The sequence below is a fragment of the Mustelus asterias genome, chromosome 9 (assembly GCF_964213995.1).
Source record: "Mustelus asterias chromosome 9, sMusAst1.hap1.1, whole genome shotgun sequence".
Classification (NCBI taxonomy): Eukaryota; Metazoa; Chordata; class Chondrichthyes; order Carcharhiniformes; family Triakidae; genus Mustelus; species Mustelus asterias.
Genome location: NC_135809.1, coordinates 66129040 through 66152557, shown reverse-complemented (window position 1 = coordinate 66152557; position 23518 = coordinate 66129040). Strand labels below are relative to the sequence as shown.

General features: G+C 46.8%; 1 protein-coding gene across 9 annotated transcripts in view; it reads right to left on the bottom strand.

The window, feature by feature from the left end:
- LOC144498728 (protein-methionine sulfoxide oxidase mical3a-like) overlaps positions 1-23518 on the bottom strand; it is a 702250-nt gene that overhangs the window by 449270 nt on the left and 229462 nt on the right. For 8 of the 9 annotated variants that reach the window (XM_078220302.1, XM_078220301.1, XM_078220303.1 and 5 more), the window contains exons 9-10: positions 21510-21625; positions 8227-8353 (exon numbers count right to left, since the gene is read on the bottom strand). In XM_078220302.1, the coding sequence (XP_078076428.1) occupies positions 8227-8353; positions 21510-21625 (243 nt within the window). The remainder of the gene's footprint in view (positions 1-8226; positions 8354-21509; positions 21626-23518) is intronic. The other variant, XR_013498748.1, reaches the window with a different exon arrangement.

Genomic DNA, 23518 nt, shown 5'->3' with positions numbered 1-23518 from the left:
GCAGTGTTAATGTCCACAATGAATAGGATAGAATGACAAGGACTACGACCCTCCTTCGGCCATTCTACAGAGCTGGGTTGTAAGCCATGTGTGCTATCTCAGGGATTCTAACAAGGGCGCTGGATTTGAGATTTAATGGTGTTGGCCATGATTTCCAGGGATCAGGAGATGACAGTAAATTGAAGATAGGAGCAACTGCATTTTAAACCACTGCCTGCGGTCTGAGAGACAGAGGGAGCTTCCCCCGAAGCCCTCAAACAGATTCTAACCGCAAAACAGCCCTACACCAGGGACACAGTTCAGAACCAGGATCTGCTACCTCGAAACTCCCCAAATCACGTGTCCAGTCCCAAGTCCGCACCACAACAATCTGTCCCCAAACCAAATCTCCTGCCAGCAAACCCCAAACCCCGCTCACCCCACTCCGAACTCCACTTTTCCTGCAAATCCTACTCCCCCAACCCCATTCCTCCCTCCGCCAACCCCACTCTTCATCCTCGCCAGCCCAACTCTCCCCACACTCCCACAAACCCCACTCTCCCCCCCACCCCCCTCTCCCCCCCCACCCCCACAAACCCCACTCTCCCCCCACCCACCCCACTCTCCCCCCCACCCCCACAAACCCCACTCTCCCCCCACCCCCACAAACCCCACTCTCCCCCCACCCACCCCACTCTCCCCCCCACCCCCACAAACCCCACTCTCCCCCCACCCCCACAAACCCCACTCTCCCCCCCACCCCCACAAACCCCACTCTCCCCCCCACCCCCACAAACCCCACTCTCCCCCCACCCACCCCACTCTCCCCCCCATCCCCACAAACCCCACTCTCCCCCCACTTCCACAAATCTCATTCTCCCCTCACTCCCACAAACCCCATTCTCCCCCCCACCCCCACAAATATAATATTAAGGGTAAGACGCTTGGCAGCGTGGAAGATCAGAAGGATCTTGGGGTCTGGGTTCATAGGACGCTCAAAGCAGCGTCCGCGCCGCAGGTAGAGGCTGTGGTTAAGAAGGTGTATGGAATACTGGCCTTCATCAATAGAGGAATTGAGTTTAGAAATCGGGAGATAATGCTGCAGCTGTATAGGACCCTGGTCAGACCCCACCTGGAGTACTGTGCCCAGTTCTGGTCGCCTCATTACAGAAAGGATGTGGAAGCCATAGAAAGGGTGCAGAGGAGATTTACAAGGATGTTGCCTGGATTAGGTGGCATGCCTTATGAGGATAGGTTGAGAGAGCTAGGTCTTTTCTCCTTGGAGAAGCGAAGGATGAGAGGTGACCTGACAGAGGTGTATAAGATGTTGAGAGGTATTGATAGAGTGGATTCTCAGAGGCTTTTACCTCGGGCTGAAATGGTTGCCACAAGAGGTCACAGGTTTAGGGTGCTGGGGAGTAAGTACAGAGGAGATGTTAGGGGTAAGGTTTTCACTCATAGGGTGGTGGGTGCGTGGAATCGGCTGCCGGTAGTGGTGGTGGAGGCGGATTCGATCGGGTCTTTTAAGAGACTTTTGGATAAGTTCATGGAAGTTCGTAAGATAGAGGGTTATAGGTAAGCCTCGTAGGTAGGGACATGTTCGGCGCAACCTGTGGGCCGAAGGGCCTGTTTGTGCTGTAGATTTTCTATGTTCTATGTTTTATACCCCACTCTCCCCCCACCCCCACAAACCCCACTCTCCCCCCGCCCCCACAAACCCCACTCTCCCCCCATCCCCACAAACCCCACTCTCCCCCCACCCCATAAACCCCATTCTGGTTGGCGAAGGGTCATCTACTCTCGAAACGTTGGCTCTATTCTCTCCCCACAGATGCTGTCAGACCTGCTGAGATTTCTCAGCATTTTCTGTTTTTGTTTCAGATTCCAGCATCCGCAGTATTTTGCTTTTATCAAAGAATTTGGCACGTTAGGGACAAAGGGGGCAATTGGTGTGTGAAGCCGCAGAATATTGGAAGGGTATTAAATGGTTCCTTTTCTTCGGTCTTCACTCAGAAAAGGAGAATGTAGGTACAGAATTCAGGAAAAGGGACTATGACGAACTTCCACATTTTGACATAAGAAATGAGAGGTATTGGAGGCACTGACGGGCTTAAGAAAATGGACGAATCCCCTGGGCCAGATGAATTGCATCCCAAGCTGCTGTAGGAGGCGAGGCAGGAAGTTGCAGGGGCTCTGACACAAATATTTAATTCCTCTCTGTCCATGAGAGTGCCAGAAGACTGGTGGATGGCTAATGTAGTTCCACTTTTCAAGAAGGGTGTTAGAGGTGAACCAGGAAATTACAGACCGGTGAGTCTTACGTCAATGGTAGGGAAACTATTGGAGGAAATTCTAAAGGAGACGATTAATATCCACTTGGAAAGGCATGGATTAATTAGGGATAGTCAGCATGGCTTTGTCAGAGGGAGGTCATGCCTAACAAATTGGCCAGAACTTTTCAAAAATGTGACCAAGTGTGTGGATGAGGGAAGATCAGTTGATGTAGTTTATAAGGATTTTAGCAAAGCTTTTGACAAGGTCCCACATGGGAGACTAATTGAGAAGGTTAAAGCACATTGAATTCAGGGAAGCTTGGCGAGATGGATCAAAAGCTGGCTTAATAATAGGACACAAAGGGAAATGGTAAAAGGCTGTTTGAGTAACTGGATGCCGGTGTCCTGCGGTGTACCACAAGGTGGCAGATGATATGTGGGGGTAGGGCCTGGGTGGGATTGTGGTCGGTGCAGACTCGATGGGCCGAATGGCCTCCTTCTGCACTGTAGGGTTTCTATGATTTCTATGATTTAACCCTGATAAGTGTGAGGTGATGCGCTTTTGGAAAAAGAAACAAGACAAAGGAGTATTTAATGAATGGCAAAACACTGGGAAGCTCAGAGAAACAGAGGGATCTTGAGGTAATTATTCATAGATCCTTGCAGTCAGCAGAGCACATGAATCACAGAAACCCTACAGTGCAGAAAGAGGCCATTCGGCCCATCGAGTCTGCACCGACCACAATCCCACCCAGTCCCTACCCCCATATCCCTACATATTTACCCGCTAATCCACACATCTCAGGACACAAAGGGGCAATTTTTTAGCATGGCCAATCGACCTAACCCGCATATCTTTGGACTGTGGGAGGAAACCAGAGCACCTGGAAAAACCCACGCAGACACGAGGAGAATGTGCAACCTCCACACAGACAGTGACCCAAGGCGGGAATCGAACCAAGGTCCCTGGAGCTGTGAAGCAGCAGTGCTAACCACTGTGGTATCGTGCCGCGGTATGGGTGGTTAAGAAGGCATACAGGACACTTACTTTCATCAGTCAAGGCACAGAGTATAAGAGCAAGGAGGTAATGTTGGAGCTGTATAGAATGTTGATTAGGCCACAGTTGAAGTACTGTGTGCACTTCTGGTCACCTCAGTATAGGAAGGATGTGGTAGCACTAAAGGGGGTACAAAGGAGTTCATTAGGCTGTTGCCTGGGATGGAGCATTTGAGCCATAAGGAGAGACTGGATAGGCTTGAATAAAAGCAAAATATTGCGGATGCTGGAATCTGAAACAAAAACAGAAAATGCTAGAAAATCTCAGCAGGCCTGAGTTTAGATGAACTTTCGTCAGCGCTGTGATGAAGGGTCATCTAGACTCGAAACGTTGGCTCTATTCTCTATGCTGTCAGACCTAGATAGACTTGGATTGTTTTCTTTAGAGCAGAGAAGGCTAAGAGGGGACATGATTTAGGTGTCTAAGATTATGAGGGGTATGGACAGGGTGAGTAGGGAGGAGCTGTTCCCCATGGTTGAGGGGTCAATCATGAGTTTTAGGGTGATATGCAGGAGATTGAGAGTGGATTTGAGAAAAGACGTCACTCAGAGGGTGGTGTGAATAAGAGATGCACTGCCTGAGAAGGTAGTTGAGGGCGGAAACCCGACAACCTTTAAAAAATATTTGGATGAGCAGTTCAAATATACTATTCAAGGGAATGGGACAAGTACAGGAAAATGGGATTAGTGCATTTTTAGTGGCAGATATTGTCAGTGCAGACTTGGTGGACCAAAGGGCCTTTTCTGCACCATGTGACTCTGACTATTTAGTTGATGTTGTGGAGTTGGATTTCCTGTTGTTCTGGAGTTTAGTTGATGTTGGGGAGTTAGATTTCCTGTTGTTCTGGAGTTTAGTTGATGTTGGGGAGTTAGATTTCCTGTTGTTCTGGAGTTTAGTTGATGTTGGGGAGTTAGATTTCCTGTTGTTCTGGAGTTTAGTTGACGTTGTGGAGTTAATTTCTTGTTGTTCTGGAGTTTAGTTGAAGGGGAGTTAGATTTCCTGTTGTTCTGGAGTTTAGTTGATGTTGGGGAGTTAGATTTCCTGTTGTTCTGGAGTTTAGTTGACGTTGTGGAGTTAGATTTCCTGTTGCTCTGAAGTTTGGTTGATGTTGTGGAGTTAGATTTCCTGTTGTTCTGGAGTTTAGTTGAAGGGGAGTTAGATTTCCTGATGTTCTGGAGTTTAGTTAATGTTGGGGAGTTAGATTTCCTGTTGTTCTGGAGTTTAGGTGAAGGGGAGTTAGATTTCCTGTTATTCGGGAGTTTAGTTGATGTTGTGGAGTTAGATTTCCTGTTGTTCTGGAGTTTAGGTGAAGGGGAGTTAGATTTCCTGTTATTCGGGAGTTTAGTTGCTGTTGGGGAGTTAGATTTCCTGTTGTTCTAGAGTTTAGTTGATGTTGGGGAGTTAGATTTCCTGTTGCTCTGGAGTTTAGTTGATGTTGTGGAGTTAGATTTCCTGTTGCTCTGGAGTTTAGTTGATGTTGTGGAGTTAGATTTCCTGTTGCTCTGGAGTTTAGTTAATGTTGGGGAGTTAGATTTCCTGTTGTTCTGGAGTATAGTTGATGTTGTGGAGTTAGATTTCCTGTTGTTCTGGAGTTTAGTTGAAGGGGAGTTAGATTTCCTGTTGTTCTGGAGTTTAGTTGATGTTGGGGAGTTAGATTTCCTGTTGTTCTGGAGTTTAGTTGATGTTGGGGAGTTAGATTTCCTGGTGTTCTGGAGTTCAGTTGATGTTGGGGAGTTAGATTTCCTGTTGTTCTGGAGTTTAGTTGAAGGGGAGTTAGATTCCCTGTTGTTCTGGAGTTTAGTTGATGTTGGGGAGTTAGATTTCCTGTTGTTCTGGAGTTTAGTTGAAGGGGAGTTAGATTTCCTGTTGTTCTGGAGTTTAGTTGATGTTGGGGAGTTAGATTCCCTGTTGTTCTGGAGTTTAGTTGATGTTGGGGAGTTAGATTTCCTGTTGTTCTGGAGTTTAGTTGATGTTGGGGAGTTAGATTTCCTGTTGTTCTGGAGTTTAGTTGATGTTGGGGAGTTAGATTTCCTGTTGTTCTGGAGTTTAGTTGAAGGGGAGTTAGATTTCCTGGTGTTCTGGAGTTCAGTTGATGTTGGGGAGTTGGATTTTCTGTTGTTCTGGAGTTTAGTTGACGTTGTGGAGTTAATTTCTTGTTGTTCTGGAGTTTAGTTGAAGGGGAGTTAGATTTCCTGTTGTTCTGGAGTTTAGTTGATGTTGGGGAGTTAGATTTCCTGTTGCTCTGGAGTTTAGTTGAGGTTGTGGAGTTAATTTCTTGTTGTTCTGGAGTTTAGTTGAAGGGGAGTTAGATTTCCTGTTGTTCTGGAGTTTAGTTGATGTTGGGGAGTTAGATTTCCTGTTGTTCTGGAGTTTAGTTGACGTTGTGGAGTTAGATTTCCTGTTGCTCTGAAGTTTGGTTGATGTTGGGGAGTTAGATTTCCTGTTGTTCTGGAGTTTAGTTGAAGGGGAGTTAGATTTCCTGGTGTTCTGGAGTTCAGTTGATGTTGGGGAGTTAGATTTCCTGTTGCTCTGGAGTTTAGTTGATGTTGTGGAGTTAGATTTCCTGTTATTCTGGAGTTTAGTTGAAGGGGAGTTAGATTTCCTGGTGTTCTGGAGTTTAGTTGATGTTGGGGAGTTAGATTTCCTGTTGTTCTGGAGTTTAGTTGAAGGGGAGTTAGATTTCCTGGTGTTCTGGAGTTCAGTTGATGTTGGGGAGTTGGATTTTCTGTTGTTCTGGAGTTTAGTTGACGTTGTGGAGTTAATTTCTTGTTGTTCTGGAGTTTAGTTGAAGGGGAGTTAGATTTCCTGTTGTTCTGGAGTTTAGTTGATGTTGGGGAGTTAGATTTCCTGTTGCTCTGGAGTTTAGTTGACGTTGTGGAGTTAATTTCTTGTTGTTCTGGAGTTTAGTTGAAGGGGAGTTAGATTTCCTGTTGTTCTGGAGTTTAGTTGATGTTGGGGAGTTAGATTTCCTGTTGTTCTGGAGTTTAGTTGACGTTGTGGAGTTAGATTTCCTGTTGCTCTGAAGTTTGGTTGATGTTGGGGAGTTAGATTTCCTGTTGTTCTGGAGTTTAGTTGAAGGGGAGTTAGATTTCCTGGTGTTCTGGAGTTCAGTTGATGTTGGGGAGTTAGATTTCCTGTTGCTCTGGAGTTTAGTTGATGTTGTGGAGTTAGATTTCCTGTTATTCTGGAGTTTAGTTGAAGGGGAGTTAGATTTCCTGGTGTTCTGGAGTTTAGTTAATGTTGGGGAGTTAGATTTCCTGTTGTTCTGGAGTTTAGGTGAAGGGGAGTTAGACTTCCTGTTATTCGGGAGTTTAGTTGATGTTGTGGAGTTAGATTTCCTGTTGTTCTGGAGTTTAGGTGAAGGGGAGTTAGATTTCCTGTTATTCGGGAGTTTAGTTGCTGTTGGGGAGTTAGATTTCCTGTTGTTCTAGAGTTTAGTTGATGTTGGGGAGTTAGATTTCCTGTTGCTCTGGAGTTTAGTTGATGTTGTGGAGTTAGATTTCCTGTTGCTCTGGAGTTTAGTTGATGTTGTGGAGTTAGATTTCCTGTTGCTCTGGAGTTTAGTTAATGTTGGGGAGTTAGATTTCCTGTTGTTCTGGAGTATAGTTGATGTTGTGGAGTTAGATTTCCTGTTGTTCTGGAGTTTAGTTGAAGGGGAGTTAGATTTCCTGTTGTTCTGGAGTTTAGTTGATGTTGGGGAGTTAGATTTCCTGTTGCTCTGGAGTTTAGTTGATGTTGGGGAGTTAGATTTCCTGTTGTTCTGGAGTTTAGTTGAAGGGGAGTTAGATTTCCTGGTGTTCTGGAGTTCAGTTGATGTTGGGGAGTTAGATTTCCTGTTGTTCTGGAGTTTAGTTGAAGGGGAGTTAGATTTCCTGTTGTTCTGGAGTTTAGTTGATGTTGGGGAGTTAGATTCCCTGTTGTTCTGGAGTTTAGTTGATGTTGGGGAGTTAGATTTCCTGTTGTTCTGGAGTTTAGTTGATGTTGGGGAGTTAGATTTCCTGTTGTTCTGGAGTTTAGTTGAAGGGGAGTTAGATTTCCTGGTGTTCTGGAGTTCAGTTGATGTTGGGGAGTTGGATTTCCTGTTGTTCTGGAGTTTAGTTGACGTTGTGGAGTTAATCTCTTGTTGTTCTGGAGTTTAGTTGAAGGGGAGTTAGATTTCCGGTTGTTCTGGAGTTTAGTTGATGTTGGGGAGTTAGATTTCCTGTTGCTCTGGAGTTTAGTTGATGTTGGGGAGTTAGATTTCCTGTTGTTCTGGAGTTTAGTTGAAGGGGAGTTAGATTTCCTGTTGTTCTGGAGTTTAGTTGATGTTGGGGAGTTAGATTTCCTGTTGCTCTGGAGTTTAGCTGATGTTGGGGAGTTAGATTTCCTGTTGTTCTGGAGTTTAGTTGAAGGGGAGTTAGATTTCCTGGTGTTCTGGAGTTCAGTTGATGTTGGGGAGTTAGATTTCCTGTTGCTCTGGAGTTTAGTTGATGTTGGGGAGTTAGATTTCCTGTTCTGGAGTTTAGTTGAAGGGGAGTTAGATTTCCTGGTGTTCTGGAGTTCAGTTGATGTTGGGGAGTTAGATTTCCTGTTGTTCTGGAGTTTAGTTGATGTTGGGGAGTTAGATTTCCTGTTGCTCTGGAGGTTAGGTTAGGTTGGGGGATTTGGATTTCCTGTTCTGGAGTTTGGTTTTGATTGGGACTTGTGACTTGCTTTGTTCTAGAGTCTTTGGTAGGCTTCCTGTTGTTCTGGAGTTTAACTGAATTTGGGGAGTTGGGTTTTCTGCTCTGGAGTTTAGATGAGGCTGGGGATTTGGATTTCCTGGTAGTCTAGAATTTAGTTCAGGTTGCAGAGTTTGGTTTCTTGTTTCGCTGGAGGTGACATGAGTTTGGGAAGTTGTGTATTCTTTTGTGCTGAGCAGCGAGTTAATCACTGACCTGATTTTGATCCAGAACATGGATATTGACCTTGGGATAACGAGTGACAGGGTCAATGCTGTACAGGTTGAAGTTCTTGCTAATGTTCTGTGGTGTGGTCTGAGGCAATAATCTGTAAATACTCTCCCTGGAAATGAGTAAAACAGAAAAAAAACTTACATTTATTTATCAATGGAGTGATATCTTCAAGCACTCTATGGCTAATTAAATGCTTTCTGAAGTGTTGTAAGGAAGGAAAAGTTGCAGTCAATGCATGCACAGCAAACTCACATAATTAACAATAGCGGTGTCATCGGACCAGCAATCCAGAGACCCAGGCTCTGGGAATATGGGTTCAAATCTCACCAGGGTAGGTGGAATTTAAATTCAATTCATAACCTGGATTTGAAAGCTTGTCTCAAACTATTACCGATTATAATAAAAAAACCATGTAGTACACTAATGTCCCTTTAGGGAAGGAAATCCGCCACCCTTACCTGGTCTGGCTTACATGTGACTCCCATTTCACAGAAGCCCTAGTGCAGGAGGCCATTCGGCCCATCGAGCCTGCACTGACAACAATCCTGCCAGGGCCCGATCCTCACAACCCCACATATTTACCCTTCTAATCCCCATGACACTAAGGGGCAATTCAGCATGGCCAATTCACCTAACCCGCACACCTTTGGACTGTGGGAGGAAACCAGAGCACCCGGAGAAAACCCACACAGACATGGGAGAACATGCAAACTCCGCACAGGCAGTGACCCAAGCCGGGAATCGAATCTGTGTCCCTGGTGCTGTGAGGCAGCACTGACTCCAGTTCTACTGCAATGTGGTTGACTTTTAACTGTCCTCTTAAATATCCCAGCAAATGGAATAAATGCAGGCCAGGCCAGCAACATCCAACACATCAACTAAACTCCAGAATAACAAGAAATCTAACTTCCCCACATCAACTAAACTCCACCCAACACTTGTTATGAAGGGGGAGGTTGACCGCCTCTCTGAGAATTAACGCTCAACCACTGGAAGAGAAGTACCTCCCTTCATAATCTGTTAGTGTGTGAGAAGGGATAATACTTGCACTTCAGCGACTTTTAGTAATTCAACCAAAATAATTCCGAGACCCTCTCTGAAAAAGCAACAAGAAACACTTTATTTATCCAACTAAGAGTAAACAGATTAATTAAACTATTAACAAACCAAATAAACACTATTCTAGTGGAACGCTGTTTATATAAATACAATTCCCACTTACTAACAAAAAAAATTCTTAGTCACTCTCAAATTTCAATCAGGTTTGTCGCCTTGCGGAATATTCTGTCTTCTTTGCTATCTTTTGTTGGTTTCTTTGCAATTGCGATGAGGCTTTCTTATAAGACATAAATGCAGTGAGGAGAGATGCAGAAAGTCTCTCTCTCTGAGAGCTGAACTAAGCTGTTACTCTGGCAGAGACAGGTGGTCCTCTACCATTTGTGCCCCTGCACCCGTGTTTTATACCCCTGATGACATACCAAAATCCCCACAATAGGATTGGTCTATAAGTTACCAAAACATCAAATTCAAATCTGATAGGAAGGTGCTACTCATGGGAGGTTAGCCAGGAAGGTTCAGTCGCTAGGTATACATGGATAGGTAGTAAATTGCATTAGACATTGGCTCAATGGAAGAAGCCAGAGGGTGGTAGTGGAGGATTGCTTCTCTGAGTGGAGGTCACAACTAGTGGTGTGCCACAGGGATCAGTGCTGGGTCCATTGTTGTTTGTCATCTATATCAATGATCTGGATGATAATGTGGTAAATTGGGTCAGCAAATTTGCTGATGATACAAAGATTGGAGGTGTAGTGGACAGTGAGGAAGGTTTTCAAAGCTTGCAGAGGGATTTGGACCAACTAGAAAAATGGGCTGAAAAATGGCAGATGGAGTTTAATGCAAACAAGTGTGAGGTATTGCACTTTGGAAGGACAAACCAAGGTAGAACATACAAGGTAAATGGTAGGACACTGAAGAGTGCAGTAGAATAGAGGGATCTGGGAATACAGATACATAATTCCCTAAAAGTGGCGTCACAGGGAGATAGAGTCATAAAGAGTGCTTTTGGTACATTGGCCTTTATAAATTGAGTATAGGAGTTGGAATGTTATGGTGAGGTTGTATAAGACATTGGTGAGGCCAAATTTGGAGTATTGTGTGCAGTTTTGGTCACCTAATTACAGGACGGATGTTAATACGGTTGAAAGAGTGCAGAGAAGTTTACAAGGATGTTGCCGGGACTTGACAAACTGAGTTACAGAGAAAGGTTGAATAGGTTCGGACTTTATTCCCTGGAGCACAGAAGATTGAGGGGAGATTTGATAGAGGTGTATAAAATTATGATGGGTATAGGTAGAGTGAATGCAAGCAGGCTTTTCCCACTGAGGCTAGGGGAGAAAAAAACTAGAGGACATGGGTTAAGGGTGAGGGGAGAAAAGTTTAAAGGGGGGGCTTCTTCACACAGAGAGTGGTGGGAGTGTGGAATGAGCTGCCAGATGAGGTGGTGAATGCGGGCTCACTTTTAACGTTTAAGAAAAACTTGGACGGGTTCATGGATGAGAGGGGTGTGGAGGGATATGGTCCAGGTGCAGGTCAGTGGGACGAGGCAGAAAAATGGTTTGGCACAGCCAAGAAGGGCCAAAAGGCCTGTTTCTGTGTTGTAATGTTCTATGGTTCTAAATGTCCATTTCAAATTGATTGGTTCTAGGAAATGAGCCGTCAGGTCGTCAAAGTTTCGGTAGGGGAACGTGTGGCAAATAGTGACCACAACTCTGTTAACTTTAGGATAGTAATGGACAAGGACGAGTGTTGTCCTAAGGGTAGGGTGCTAAATTGGGGGAAGGCTAACTATAGCCGGATTAGGCAGGAATTGGTGGCCGTTGATTGGGAGAGGCTGTTCGGGGGTAAGTCCACGTCTGGCATGTGGGAGTCTTTCAAGGAACAGTTGATAAGGCTGCAGGACAGGCATGTGCCTGTAAAAAGGAAGGAGAGGAAAGGTAGAATTCGAGAGCCGTGGATAACCAGGGAAATTGAGGATCTGATCAAAAAGAAAAGAGAGGTTAGGTCCAGGCAACTGAAAACAGATGGAGCTCTGGAAGAATACAGAGAAAGTAGGAAAGAACTCAAACGGGGAGTTAGAAGGGCAAAACGAGGTCATGAAATGTTCTTGGCAGACAGGATTAAGGAGAATCCTAAGGCATTTTATTCATATGTTAGGAACAAAAGAGTTGTCAGGGAAAAAGTCGGACCTCTCAGGGACAAAGGAGGGGAATTATGCTTAGAACCCAAGGGAATAGTGGAGATCCGAAATGAATACTTTGCATCGGTATTCACAAAGGGGAGGGACTTGTTGACTGGGAGTGTCTCAGAGGGAGGTGTTGACCCGTTAGAGAGAATCTCCATTACAAGAGAGGAAGTGTTAGATTTTTTAGGTAACATTAAAACTGACAAATCCCCAGGGCCTGATGGCATCTATCCTCGACTGCTCAGGGAGACAAAAGATGTAATTGCTGGGCCTCTGACGGAAATCTTTGTCGCTTCTTTGGACACGGGTGAGGTCCCTGAGGATTGGAGGATAGCGAATGTGGTCCCGTTGTTTAAGAAGGGTAGCAGGGATAACCCAGGAAATTATAGGCCAGTGAGATTGACGTCCGTGGTAGGGAAGTTGTTGGAGAGGATTCTTAGAGACAGGATGTGTGCGCATTTAGAACGGAACAATCTCATTAGTGACAGACAGCATGGTTTTGTAAGGGGGAGGTCATGCCTTACAAATTTGGAGGAGTTTTTTGAGGAAGTGACAAAAACGGTTGACGAAGGAAGGGCCGTGGATGTCGTCTATATGGATTTCAGTAAGGCACTTGACAAAGTCCCTCATGGCAGGTTGGTTAAGAAGGTTAAGGCTCATGGAATACAAGGAGAGGTGGGTAGATGGGTAGAAAACTGGCTTGGCCACAGGAGACAGAGGGTAGCAGTCGAAGGGTCTTTTTCCGGCCGGAGGTCTGTGACCAGTGGTGTTCCGCAGGGCTCTGTACTGGGACCTCTGCTATTTGTGATATATATAAATGATTTGGAAGAAAGTGTAGCTGGTATTATCAGCAAGTTTGCGGATGACACGAAAATGGCTGGACTTGCGGACAGCGATGAACATTGTTGGACAATACAGCAGGATATAGATAGGCTGGAAAATTGGGCGGAGAAATGGCAGATGGAATTTAATCCAGATAAATGCAAAGTCATGCATTTTGGAAGAACTAATGTAGGGGGGAGTTATACAATAAATGGCAGAGCCATCAAGAGTATAGAAACACAGAGGGACCTAGGTGTGCCAGTCCACAAATCCTTGAAGGTGGCAGCACAGGTGGAGAAGGTGGTGAAGAAGGCATATAGTATGCTTGCCTTTATAGGACGGGGTATAGAGTATAAAAGTTGGAGTCTGATGTTGAGGCTGTATAGAACGCTGGTTAGGCCACATTTGGAGTACTGCGTCCAGTTCTGGTCGCCGCACTACCAGAAGGACGTGGAGGCTTTAGAGAGAGTGCAGAGAAGGTTTACCAGGATGTTGCCTGGTATGGAGGGTCTTAGTTATGAGGAGAGATTGGATAAACTGGGCTTGTTCTCCCTGGAAAGACAGAGAATGAGGGGAGACCTAATAGAGGTGTACAAAATTATGAAGGGTATAGATAGGGTGAACAGTGGGAAGCTTTTTCCCAGGTCGGAGGTGACGATCATGAGGGGTCACGGGCTCAAGGTGAGAGGGGCGAGGTATAACTCAGATATCAGAGGGACGTTTTTTACACAGAGAGTGGTGGGGGCCTGGAATGCGCTGCCAAGTAGGGTGGTGGAGGCAGACACGCTGGCATCGTTTAAGGCTTACCTGGATAGTCACATGAGCAGCCTGGGAATGGAGGGATACAAACGAATGGTCTAGTTGGACCAATGAGCGGCTTGGAGGGCTGAAGGGCCTGTTTCCTGTGCTGTACTGTTCTTTGTTTGTTCTTTGTTAAAATTCAAAAAACATGTTCTGATTCAAATGCCTGAAGTCTGTCACCAAGGCAATCCTGCTGTTCTTGCCTGATACGTTGTTTCACTCTATGCTCTGTGTACTTGGATTTTGCAGCTGTATCTCTTTTAAAAGCATCATTTTTTTTTAACGGAACCAAGAAATACTTTCTGCTCTGAACATTTTTACAATTTTTAAATAATTTTACAAACACTAACTTCACCACAAACACTAAATTCACAACACACCCAACGAATAAAGAAAAAAATAATTGTTTTTCCATAAATTGCATCAGAGGAAGGTAACAGCCAAGGAGCTGATATCTTCATAGTAGTGCAGCAGGCTCATTCCCTCCCACAGCCCCGGCTGCAGATCCTGGTCCATACAGCAGTGCATGGTCCATAACACAGATTTCAGTCCGCACCGCCGATCTCGGTCCGCACCGCCGATCTCGGTCCGCACCGCCGATCTCGGTCCACACCGCCGATCTCGGTCCACACCGCCGATCTCGGTCCACACCGCCGATCTCGGTCCACACCGCCGATCTCGGTCTGTACCGCAGCGCTTGGTCCGTACCGCATCACTCGGTCTGTACTGCATCACTCGGTCCGGACCGCATCACTCGGTCCGTACCGCATCACTCGGTCCGTACCGCATCACTCGGTCCGTACCGCAGCGCTTGGTCCGTACTGCATCGCTCGGTCTGTACCGCATCGCTCGGTCTGTACCGCATCGCTCGGTCTGTACCGCATCGCTCGGTCCGGACCGCATCACTCGGTCCGGACCGCATCGCTCGGTCCGGACCGCATCGCTCGGTCCGGACCGCATCGCTCGGTCCGGACCGCATCGCTCGGTCCGGACCGCATCGCTCGGTCCGGACCGCATCACTCGGTCCGTACCGCATCACTCGGTCCGTACCGCATCACTCGGTCCGTACCGCATCACTCGGTCCGTACCGCATCACTCGGTCCGTACCGCATCGCTCGGTCCGTACCGCATCGCTCGGTCCGTACCGCATCGCTCGGTCCGTACCGCATCACTCGGTCCGTACCGCATCACTCGGTCCGTACCGCATCACTCGGTCTGTACCGCATCACTCGGTCTGTACCGCATCACTCGGTCTGTACCGCATCACTCGGTCTGTACCGCATCACTCGGTCCGTACCCACCGCTGTCCCGACTGCAGTGCTTGGTCCTGTTCTAAAGCAGAGCTGTATCCCCCCCTCTGAGAACTAACATCTAAACATTCAAAGTGGAGTACCTTGCTTCATAATCTATAAAAGTGAGTGTGAAATCGGGACCAAGCGCCGCAGTACTCGGACCGAGTGCTGGGTTACGGACCTCCGTACACAATCGCCACTTCAGCAACTTTTAGTGGCTAAATCAAAATAACTCCGACACTCTTTCTAAAGTCAACAAGTAACAATTTATTTATCTAACTAACAGTGAACAAGTTAACTAAACAATTAACAAACTGAATAACACATAATTCTAATGCAATGCTGTTCAGATAAATACAATTCCCACTTATTAACAAAAAAGTAGAATTTTAGTCACTCTCTAAATTATAGCGTCTTTTGGAACATTCCGGGTGTTTTCTATTCAGTCTTCTGTGTGGAACTTTTTTCTCCTTTGGTACCTTTTCTATTGAGATGGTGCTTTCTCTTGAGGCATGAATGAGGCTGTGAGAGTGAGCAATTCTATCTCTCCCTCGAGTTGAAGTAAGATTTCTTACTCTGGCAGATGCTCTCTATTTTTGTCCCACTCTCTTCCCTTCTTTTATACCTATGATGACATCTCAATATCCCCCACAATATGATTGGTCCTCGGTTGCCAAAACCATCAAATTTAAATTTAACAGGTTCTTGGTATCTAGGTGCTTAATTTAAATTGATTGGCTGAATTCAAATAATTTAAATGCCTGAAACTCTGCTGCTTGGCCTTCCTATACAAATATTTCAGTTTCGGGTTTCCTATGTACTTGCATTTTTTTTTAACTCTCTAAGCACAGAAAAAGCTTCACCTTTTAAAGGGACCTTTTAAAGCAATGCTTTCTCCCTAGCATTTTACAAACACCAATCTATAATTACACTTTGTAGCAGTCCACACCTCGGCACTCAGTCTGCGCCGCAGCGCTTGGTCCGTACCACTGCGCTCGCTCCATACTATGGTGTTTGCTCCATACTGCATCACTCGGTCCGTACCACAGCGATTGCGCCGTTCACCGGTGCTCTGTCTGTATTGTGGCGCTCGCTCCATACACTGCCGCTCAGTCCGCACGCGGCGCTCGCTCTGTTGACCAGCGCTCACTCCGCACCAGAGGGCTCGGTCCATACCAAAGCGCTCGTTCCGTGCACCAACGCTTGGTCCGTAGTGCGGCGTTCACTCGGTACCGTGGTGTTTGCTCCATACCACACCGCTCGATCCGTACCACAGTGCTCACGCCATTCACCGGTGCTCACTCCGTACACTGGCGCTCGGTCCAAACCTCAGGGCTCGGTCTGTACCGCAGGGCTCAGTCCGTAACAAAGCACTTGTTCCGCATTGTGGCGCTCATTCCATACCGCGGCCGTTGGTCCGTACACCAGGCCTCAGTCCATATCGCAGTGCTCGGATGGTACAGCGACTTAAGTGACGCACGATCCGTACCACGGCACTCGGTCCATACCATGGCGCTCGGACGGCACAGTGGCACACGGTCCATACCGTGGCGCTCGGACGGCACAGTGGCACACGGTCCATACCGTGGCCCTCGGATGGTACAGTGACTTCAGTCCATACAGTGACGCATGATCTGGTCCATACCGCGGCACTCGATCTGTAGTGACGCTTGGTCCGTACCATGCAGTGGCACTTGGTATGTACTGTTTTGGATACTGTTAGGGGAGATGGCAGCAGCCAGGTTCATGGCAGCGTGGCTGGTTCTGCTGCAGAGGAGGGCAGAAAAAAGAGTGGCCAAGCTATAATGATAGGGGACTCAATTGTAAGGGGAATAGACAGGTGTTTCTGCAGATGCAAACAAGACTCCAGGATGGTATGTTGCCTCCCTGGTGCAAGAGTCGAGGATGTCTCGGCGCGGCTGCAGGACATTCTGGATGGGGAGGGTGAACAGCCAGCTGTCGTGGTGCATACAGGCATCAATCATATAGGTAAATAACGGGATGAGGTCCTACAAGCGGAATTTAGGGAGTTAGGAGTTAAACTAAAAAGTAGAACCTCAAAGATAGTAATCTCAGGATTGCTACCAGTTACGTGTGCACCTCAGAGTAGGAATGTCAGGATAGCTAAGATGAATGCGCGGCTTGAGAGATGGTGCAACAGAGAGGGATTCAAATTCCTGGGACATTGGAACCGGTTCTGGGGGAGGTGGGGCCAATACAGATCGGATGGTCTGCACCTGGGCAGGACTAGAACCAGTGTCCTACGGGGAGTGTTTGCTGGTGCTGTTGGGGAAGGTTTAAACTAATGTGGCACTGGGGTGGGAACTGATGTAGGAAGTTAGAGTCAAATAAAGTGGGGACTGAACCAAAAGGCAGGAAGGAGAAAAGTGAAAGGCAGAGAAACCAAAGGCAAAAATCAAAAAGAGCCACAGTACAAAGCAAAGAGACTGTGTAGAACTCCGTGAATGGGCCCAGAAAGGCTAAGAGAAATAAAACACAGGGATAGTGCACAAAACATGACCGGACAGATGGTCTGAAAAAGTAGGGCAGAGAGCAGGGGAAGTCTCGATTAAATTGCATTTATTTCAATGCAAGAGGCCTGACGGGAAAGCAGATGAACTCAGAGCATGGGTGGGTACATGGGACTGGGATATTATAGCTATTACTGAAACATGGCTAAAGGAGGGTCATGACTGGCAGCTCAATGTTCCAGGGTACAGATTCTATAGGAAAGATAGAACAGGAGGTAAGAGAGGAGGGGGAGTTGCACTTTTGATTGGGGAAAACATCATGGCAGTGCTGAGAAGGGATATATCCAAGGGTTCACCCACTGAGTCTATATGGGTAGAACTCAGAAATAAGAAGGGAAAGAGCACTTTTTAGAATAGTACCATAGGCCCCGAAATAGTCAATGGGAAATTGAGGAGCAAACATGTAAGGAGATTTGAGATAGCTCCAAGAAATATAGGGTGGTAATAGTAGGGGGCTTTAACTTTCCCAACATTGACTGGGACAGCCATAGTATTAAGGGCTTGGATAGAGAGAAATTTGTTGAGTGTGTTCAGGAGGAATTTCTCATTCAATATGTGGATGGCCCAGCTAGAGAGGAACAAAACTTGACCTCCTCTTGGGAAATAAGGAAGGGCAGGTGACAGAAGTGTTAGTGAGGGATCACTTGGGGACGCGTGACCATAATTCCATTAGTTTTAAGACAGCTATGGAGAATGAAAGGTCTGGCCCAAATGTTAAAATTCTAAATTGGGGAAAGGCCAATTTTGATGATCATAGAAATCATAGAAACCCTACAGTACAGAAGGAGGCCATTCGGCCCATCGAGTCTGCACCGACCACAATCCCACCCAGGCCCTACCCCCACATATTTTACCCACTAATCCCTCTAACCTACGCATCCCAGGACTCTAAGGGGCAATTTTTTTAACCTGGCCAATCAACCTAACCCGCACATCTTTGGACTGTGGGAGGAAACCAGAGCACCCGGAGGAAACCCACGCAGACACGAGGAGAATGTGCAAACTCCACACAGACAGTGACCCGAGCCGGGAATCGAACCCGGGACCTTGGAGCTGTGAAGCAGCAGTGCTAACCACTGAGCTACCGTGCCGCCCACTATTAGAATAGTACCATAGGCCCCGAAATAGTCCCCACTATTAGACAGCTACTTTTAAAAGTTGATTGGGGGAGTCTGTTGGCAGGCATAGGGACATCTGGTAAGTGGGAGCCTTTCAAAAGTGCGTTAACTAGGGTTCAGACTAAGCACATTCCTTTCAGAGTGAAGGGCAAGGCTGGTAGAAGGCTGGATGACTCAGGATATTGAGGACCCGGTCAAAAAGGAGGAGGAAACACATGACATGCACAGGCAGCTGGGATCAAGTGGGACCCTTGAAGAGTATAGAGGCTGTGAGAATAGAGTTAAGAGAGAAATCTGGAGGGCAAAAAGAGGACATGAGATTGCCTTGGGAGATAAGACAAAGGAGAATCCAAAGAACTTGTACAAATACATAAAGGGCAAAAGAGTAACAAGGGAGAGAGCAGGGCCTCTTAAGAAGCATCTTAAAGTCATCTATGTACCACGACCTCTGGCTGTTCACCCTCTACCTTCAGAATGCTTTCTACACGTTCGGAGACATCCTGGACCTTCGCACCAGGGAGGCAACATAATATCCTGGAGTCTCTTTTGCGTCCACGGAGTCCCCTATAACTATTGCTCTAGTGCTCTTTGTCCCTCCCTGCTTAACAACAGAGCCAGCCGTGGTGCCACTGTTCTGGCTGCTGCTGCTGTTATTCCCAGCAGTATCCAAAATGGTATACGCATTAGAGAGGGGGACAACCACAGGGGATTCCTGCATTGACTGCCTGTCACTTCTAGCAGTCACCCATCTATCTGCCTGCACCTTGGGTGTCACCACATCACTAAAACTCCTGTCTGTGACGCTTTCCTAAGTGCATCCAACTGCTGCTCCAACCTATCCACGTGGTCTGTGAAGAGTTGCAATCGGGTGCACTTCCTGCAGATGTAGTCGTCTGAGACACTGGAAGCATCAGGGATTTCCCACATCTCACAAGTGCAGCACATAACCCCACCGACCAACATTCCTAACACCAATTAAATTATTTAAGAAAATTTATTAAACTCTTTCCTTCACTTATCGCTGCAGATACCTGAGGTAGGTCTTCATATCACCTACTTTCCCAGGATGCTCTCTGGATCTCTCCCTCTTTAATTACCAAACTGTTCCAAATTACCAAATTTCAATCCCACTCTGGCTGCCTCACTCAGGCACACAAAGCTTACTCCACAATCCACTTGGCCTGCCTTATTCCTAAACTCCGGATTCAGTAATAATTCACAGAAAATCAGAAAACAGGGAATTGGGTGATGTAGGTAATCATTTGGGAGGCAGAGAGTAGCAAAAGGACAATCTGAGACATGTAACAAATAGCCCTAGTGGAGTGGCGGGAATGGAGAGAGATGGAAAGCAGGATTTTAACAAGTGGAAACATGAAATGATGGAAGAAATAAAAATAAAAATATATAAATTTAATATATAAAAATATATAAATTTAATATATAAAAATATATAAATGGGTGGCACGGTAGCACAGTGGTTAGCACTGCTGCTTCACAGCTCCAGGGACCTGGGTTCGATTCCCGGCTTGGGTCACTGTCTGTGCGGAGTTTGCACATTCTCCTCGTGTCTGCGTGGGTTTCCTCCGGGTGCTGCGGTTTCCTCCCACAGTCCAAAGATGTGCGGGTTAGGTTGATTGGCCATGCTAAAATTGCCCCTTAGTGTCCTGGGATGCGTGGATTAGTGGGTAAAATATGTAGGGATATGGGGGTAGGGCCTGGGTGGGATTGTGGTCGGTGCAGACTCGATGGGCCGAATGGCCTCTTTCTGTACTGTAGGGTTTCTATGATTTCTATGATTCTATAAATCAATGAAATTTTATGAAATGGAAATGAGGAAAGTGAGGGAGAGAGTTCACACTTTGAAGTTATTGAATTCAATGTTCAGTCCGGAAGGCTGTAAACTGGCCAATCAGAAGATGAGATGTTGTTCCTCCAGTTGGTGTTGGGTTTCATTGGAACATTGCAACAGGCCAAGTATGGCACCATGTCCTTACAACATAGAACATTACAGCGCAGTACAGGCCCTTCGGCCCTCGATGTTGCGCCGACCAGTGAAACCAATCTAAAGCCCATCTAACCTACACTATTCCAATATCATCCATATGTTTATCCAATGAGCATTTAAATGCCCTTAATGTTGGCGAGTCCACTACTGCTGCAGGCAGAGCATTCCACGCCCTTACTACTCTCTGAGTGAAGAACCTACCTCTGGCATCTGTCCTATATCTATCGCCCTTCAATTTAAAGCTATGTCCCCTCGTGCTAGCCATCACCATCCGAGGAAAAAGGCTCTCACTGTCCACCCTATCTAATCCTCTGATCATCCTTGGACACTCTGCTTACCTTTGTTCTGCCGTTTATACATCCTGATCTCTTAATGACCTCCATCAGCACCTGTCTTAGCCACGGTCACCACCATCTGCATTTTCTTTCTCTATGACATCTGTCAATTCCATCCCCCGCTGCCTCCCCTCCCCCCACCACTGCCTCACCCTAACAGTATAAATATCACACGATTTTCTACTGCCTTCAGCTCTGACAAGGATCATCCAAACTCAAAACACTGGCTCTATTCTCTCTCCACAGATGCTGTCAGACCTGCTGAGATTTTCCAGCATTTTCTGTTTTTGTTTCACATTCCAGCAACTGCAGTATTTTGCTTTTATCTTAGGGTTCTTAACAACCTGCTGCTTTCATGATCACAATTGAAGAGACTAGCTTTCAGACGTATATACTTGAATTTAAATTCCCCAAATGCTCAGATGAGAACAATGCATTTAAAATGCTACAAATGTTTGATTCAGTAGGTAAGAACTTCCTCTGGTGAGTAGTAACCCAGAACAATGCGACATAAGAATTTAATTTAGTTCATTCAGACAATCACATACAAACATCTAGAAGTGACAATCTGGAACTGAGTGCTGTGAAAGGTTGTGGCAGTTGGAGGTAAATTGGAGCTTTCAAAACAGCAATGAAGAAATTATTAGATAATATTACTGAGAGATTATGATGCAAAAGGGCGAAAAATGACTTAAATAGAGAGTAGTCATGATGTGGAGATGCCGGCATTGGACTGGGGTAAACATCTGCAGATTTCCACTCCATCTGACGAAGGGGCAGCGCTCCGAAAGCTAATGGTATTTGCTACCAAATAAACCTGTTGGACTTTAACCTGGTGTTGTTAAAACTCTTATTAAATAGAGAGGCCATGATTGGATTGAAGAGACAGGCTCAAGGGGCTGAACGGCCTCCTCCTGTTCTGATGGGCTTGTATCAAAGGAAGGCCAGTTCACGTTGTAAGTGGCCAAAGGACCCCAGGGGTCTCAAACTTATCGACAGGGCAACATACTGGTAGCAGTGAGAAGGATCAGTTGCGGTCTCGATACATTCAGAGCTGTCATTGGTCCCAGTGAAGAGGGACCCCCAGCCCCCAGAGCAATCACCCACCATAGCAGCTCACCTTTCAGCCAGCACACTCAGAGGAGTGGCACCTTGTGCCCAACTCCTCACCATCCAGGCAGCATCGAATGCTGCTAGAAATCCTCGAGCAATCCCAGTTCCCATTGGCCAAAAGGGCTGGAAAAAAAATCACAACATCACAACAGAGAGTGAGAAAGAGACACAGAGAGACATGCACAGATAGGGAGAGAGTGAGAGAGAGTGAAACAGAGAAAGCCAGAGAGAGAGAGGGGAAAGAGAGGAGGGGGGGGGGGGGGAGAGAGAGGGAGAAAGAGAGAGAGGGGGGAAAGAGAGAGAGAGGGGATAGAGGGGGGGAAAGAGGGAGAGGGGAAGGGGGCTGAGAGAGAGACACACACACGCACAGAGGCAGAGAGAGATAGAGCAAGATAAAGAGAGAGAGTTAGAGATAGAGAGAGAGAGAGACAGAAAGGCAGAGAGAGATGGAGAGAAACAGGAAGAGAAGACTGAGGGGCCACCTGATTTTGGTGTTCAAGATTATGAGGGGCATGGACAGCTGTTCCCCTTAGTTGAAGGATCAGTTACGAGGGGACACAAGTTAAAAGTGAGGGGTGGGAGGTTTAGGGGGGATTTGAGGAAAGACTTTTTTACCCAGAGGATGGTGATGGTCTGGAATGCACTGCCTGGGAGGGTGGTGGAGACAGGATACCTCACATCCTTTCAAAAGTATCTGAATGAGTACTTGGCATGACATAACATTCAAGGCTATGGTTCAATTGCTGGTAAGTGGGATTAGGTGGGCAGGTCAGGGCCTTTCATGTGTCAGTATGGACTTGATGGGCCGAACGGCCTCTTCTGCACTGTAGTATTCTGTGATTCTGAGAGACAGACAGACAGAGAGGGTCAAAAAGAGACAGAGAGAGGGAGAGAGCATGATTAGAAAGGATGACACAGTGGTTAGCATTGTTGCCTCACAGCACCAGGAACCCGGCTTCAATTCCAGCCTTGGGTGACTGTGTGGAGTTTGCACATTCTCCCTGTGTCTGCGTGGGTTTCCTCCCAAAGTCCAAAGAATTGCAGGTTAGGTGGGTTGACCATGCTAAATTGTCCCTCAGTGTCCCAAGATGTATGGGGTAAATAGGTGGGGCGACGGGGACAGGGCCTGGGTAAGATATTGAATCCGTGCAGACTTGATAGGCTGACTGGCCTCCTTCTGCACTCTGGGGATTCCATGGGAGACAGAGAGGGAGAGAGAGACGGGGGTAAGACGGAGAGAGAGAGACAGAGTTAGAGAGATGGGGGAGAGAGATGGGGAAGAGAAATGGGGGATCAGAGAGAGCTGGAGGGAAGAGAGGGACGGAGAGAGAGAAAGAGCAGCGGGCAGTAGAGTATAAAGCAAGAGCAAAATGAACTGCCCCATCAAACAGCAATACCACACAAAAACACGCACACACAAACACCATACCCACCCCCACCACACACACACACACACACACACACACACACACACACACACACACACACACACACACACACACACACACACACACACACACACAGAAACACCCCACACACACACTCTCCCCCTCCACACACACACATACATACACCGCCATACCCCCCCCACACACACACACACAGAAACCCCTCACACACACACCCACATACAGTGAAACACACACATTGAAATACCCCCCACACATACAGAAATACCTCACCCACACACACACCTCCAACACACACATACACTCTCCCAACACACACAGAAAATTCTCACACACACAGAAATAACCACACACACACACCCACACACTGAAGCAACTCCACACACACAAACACCCCCACACACACACAGAAACATCTCCCTCTACTCCTCCACACACAGCTAACACCCCCTCCCCACACACAGAAACACCTTCCACACACACACACAGAAACACCCCACACACACAGAAACACCCCACACACACACTCTCCCCCTCCACACACACACATACATACCCCCCCATACACACACACACACACATACACACACAGGTGCAGAGAACTTGG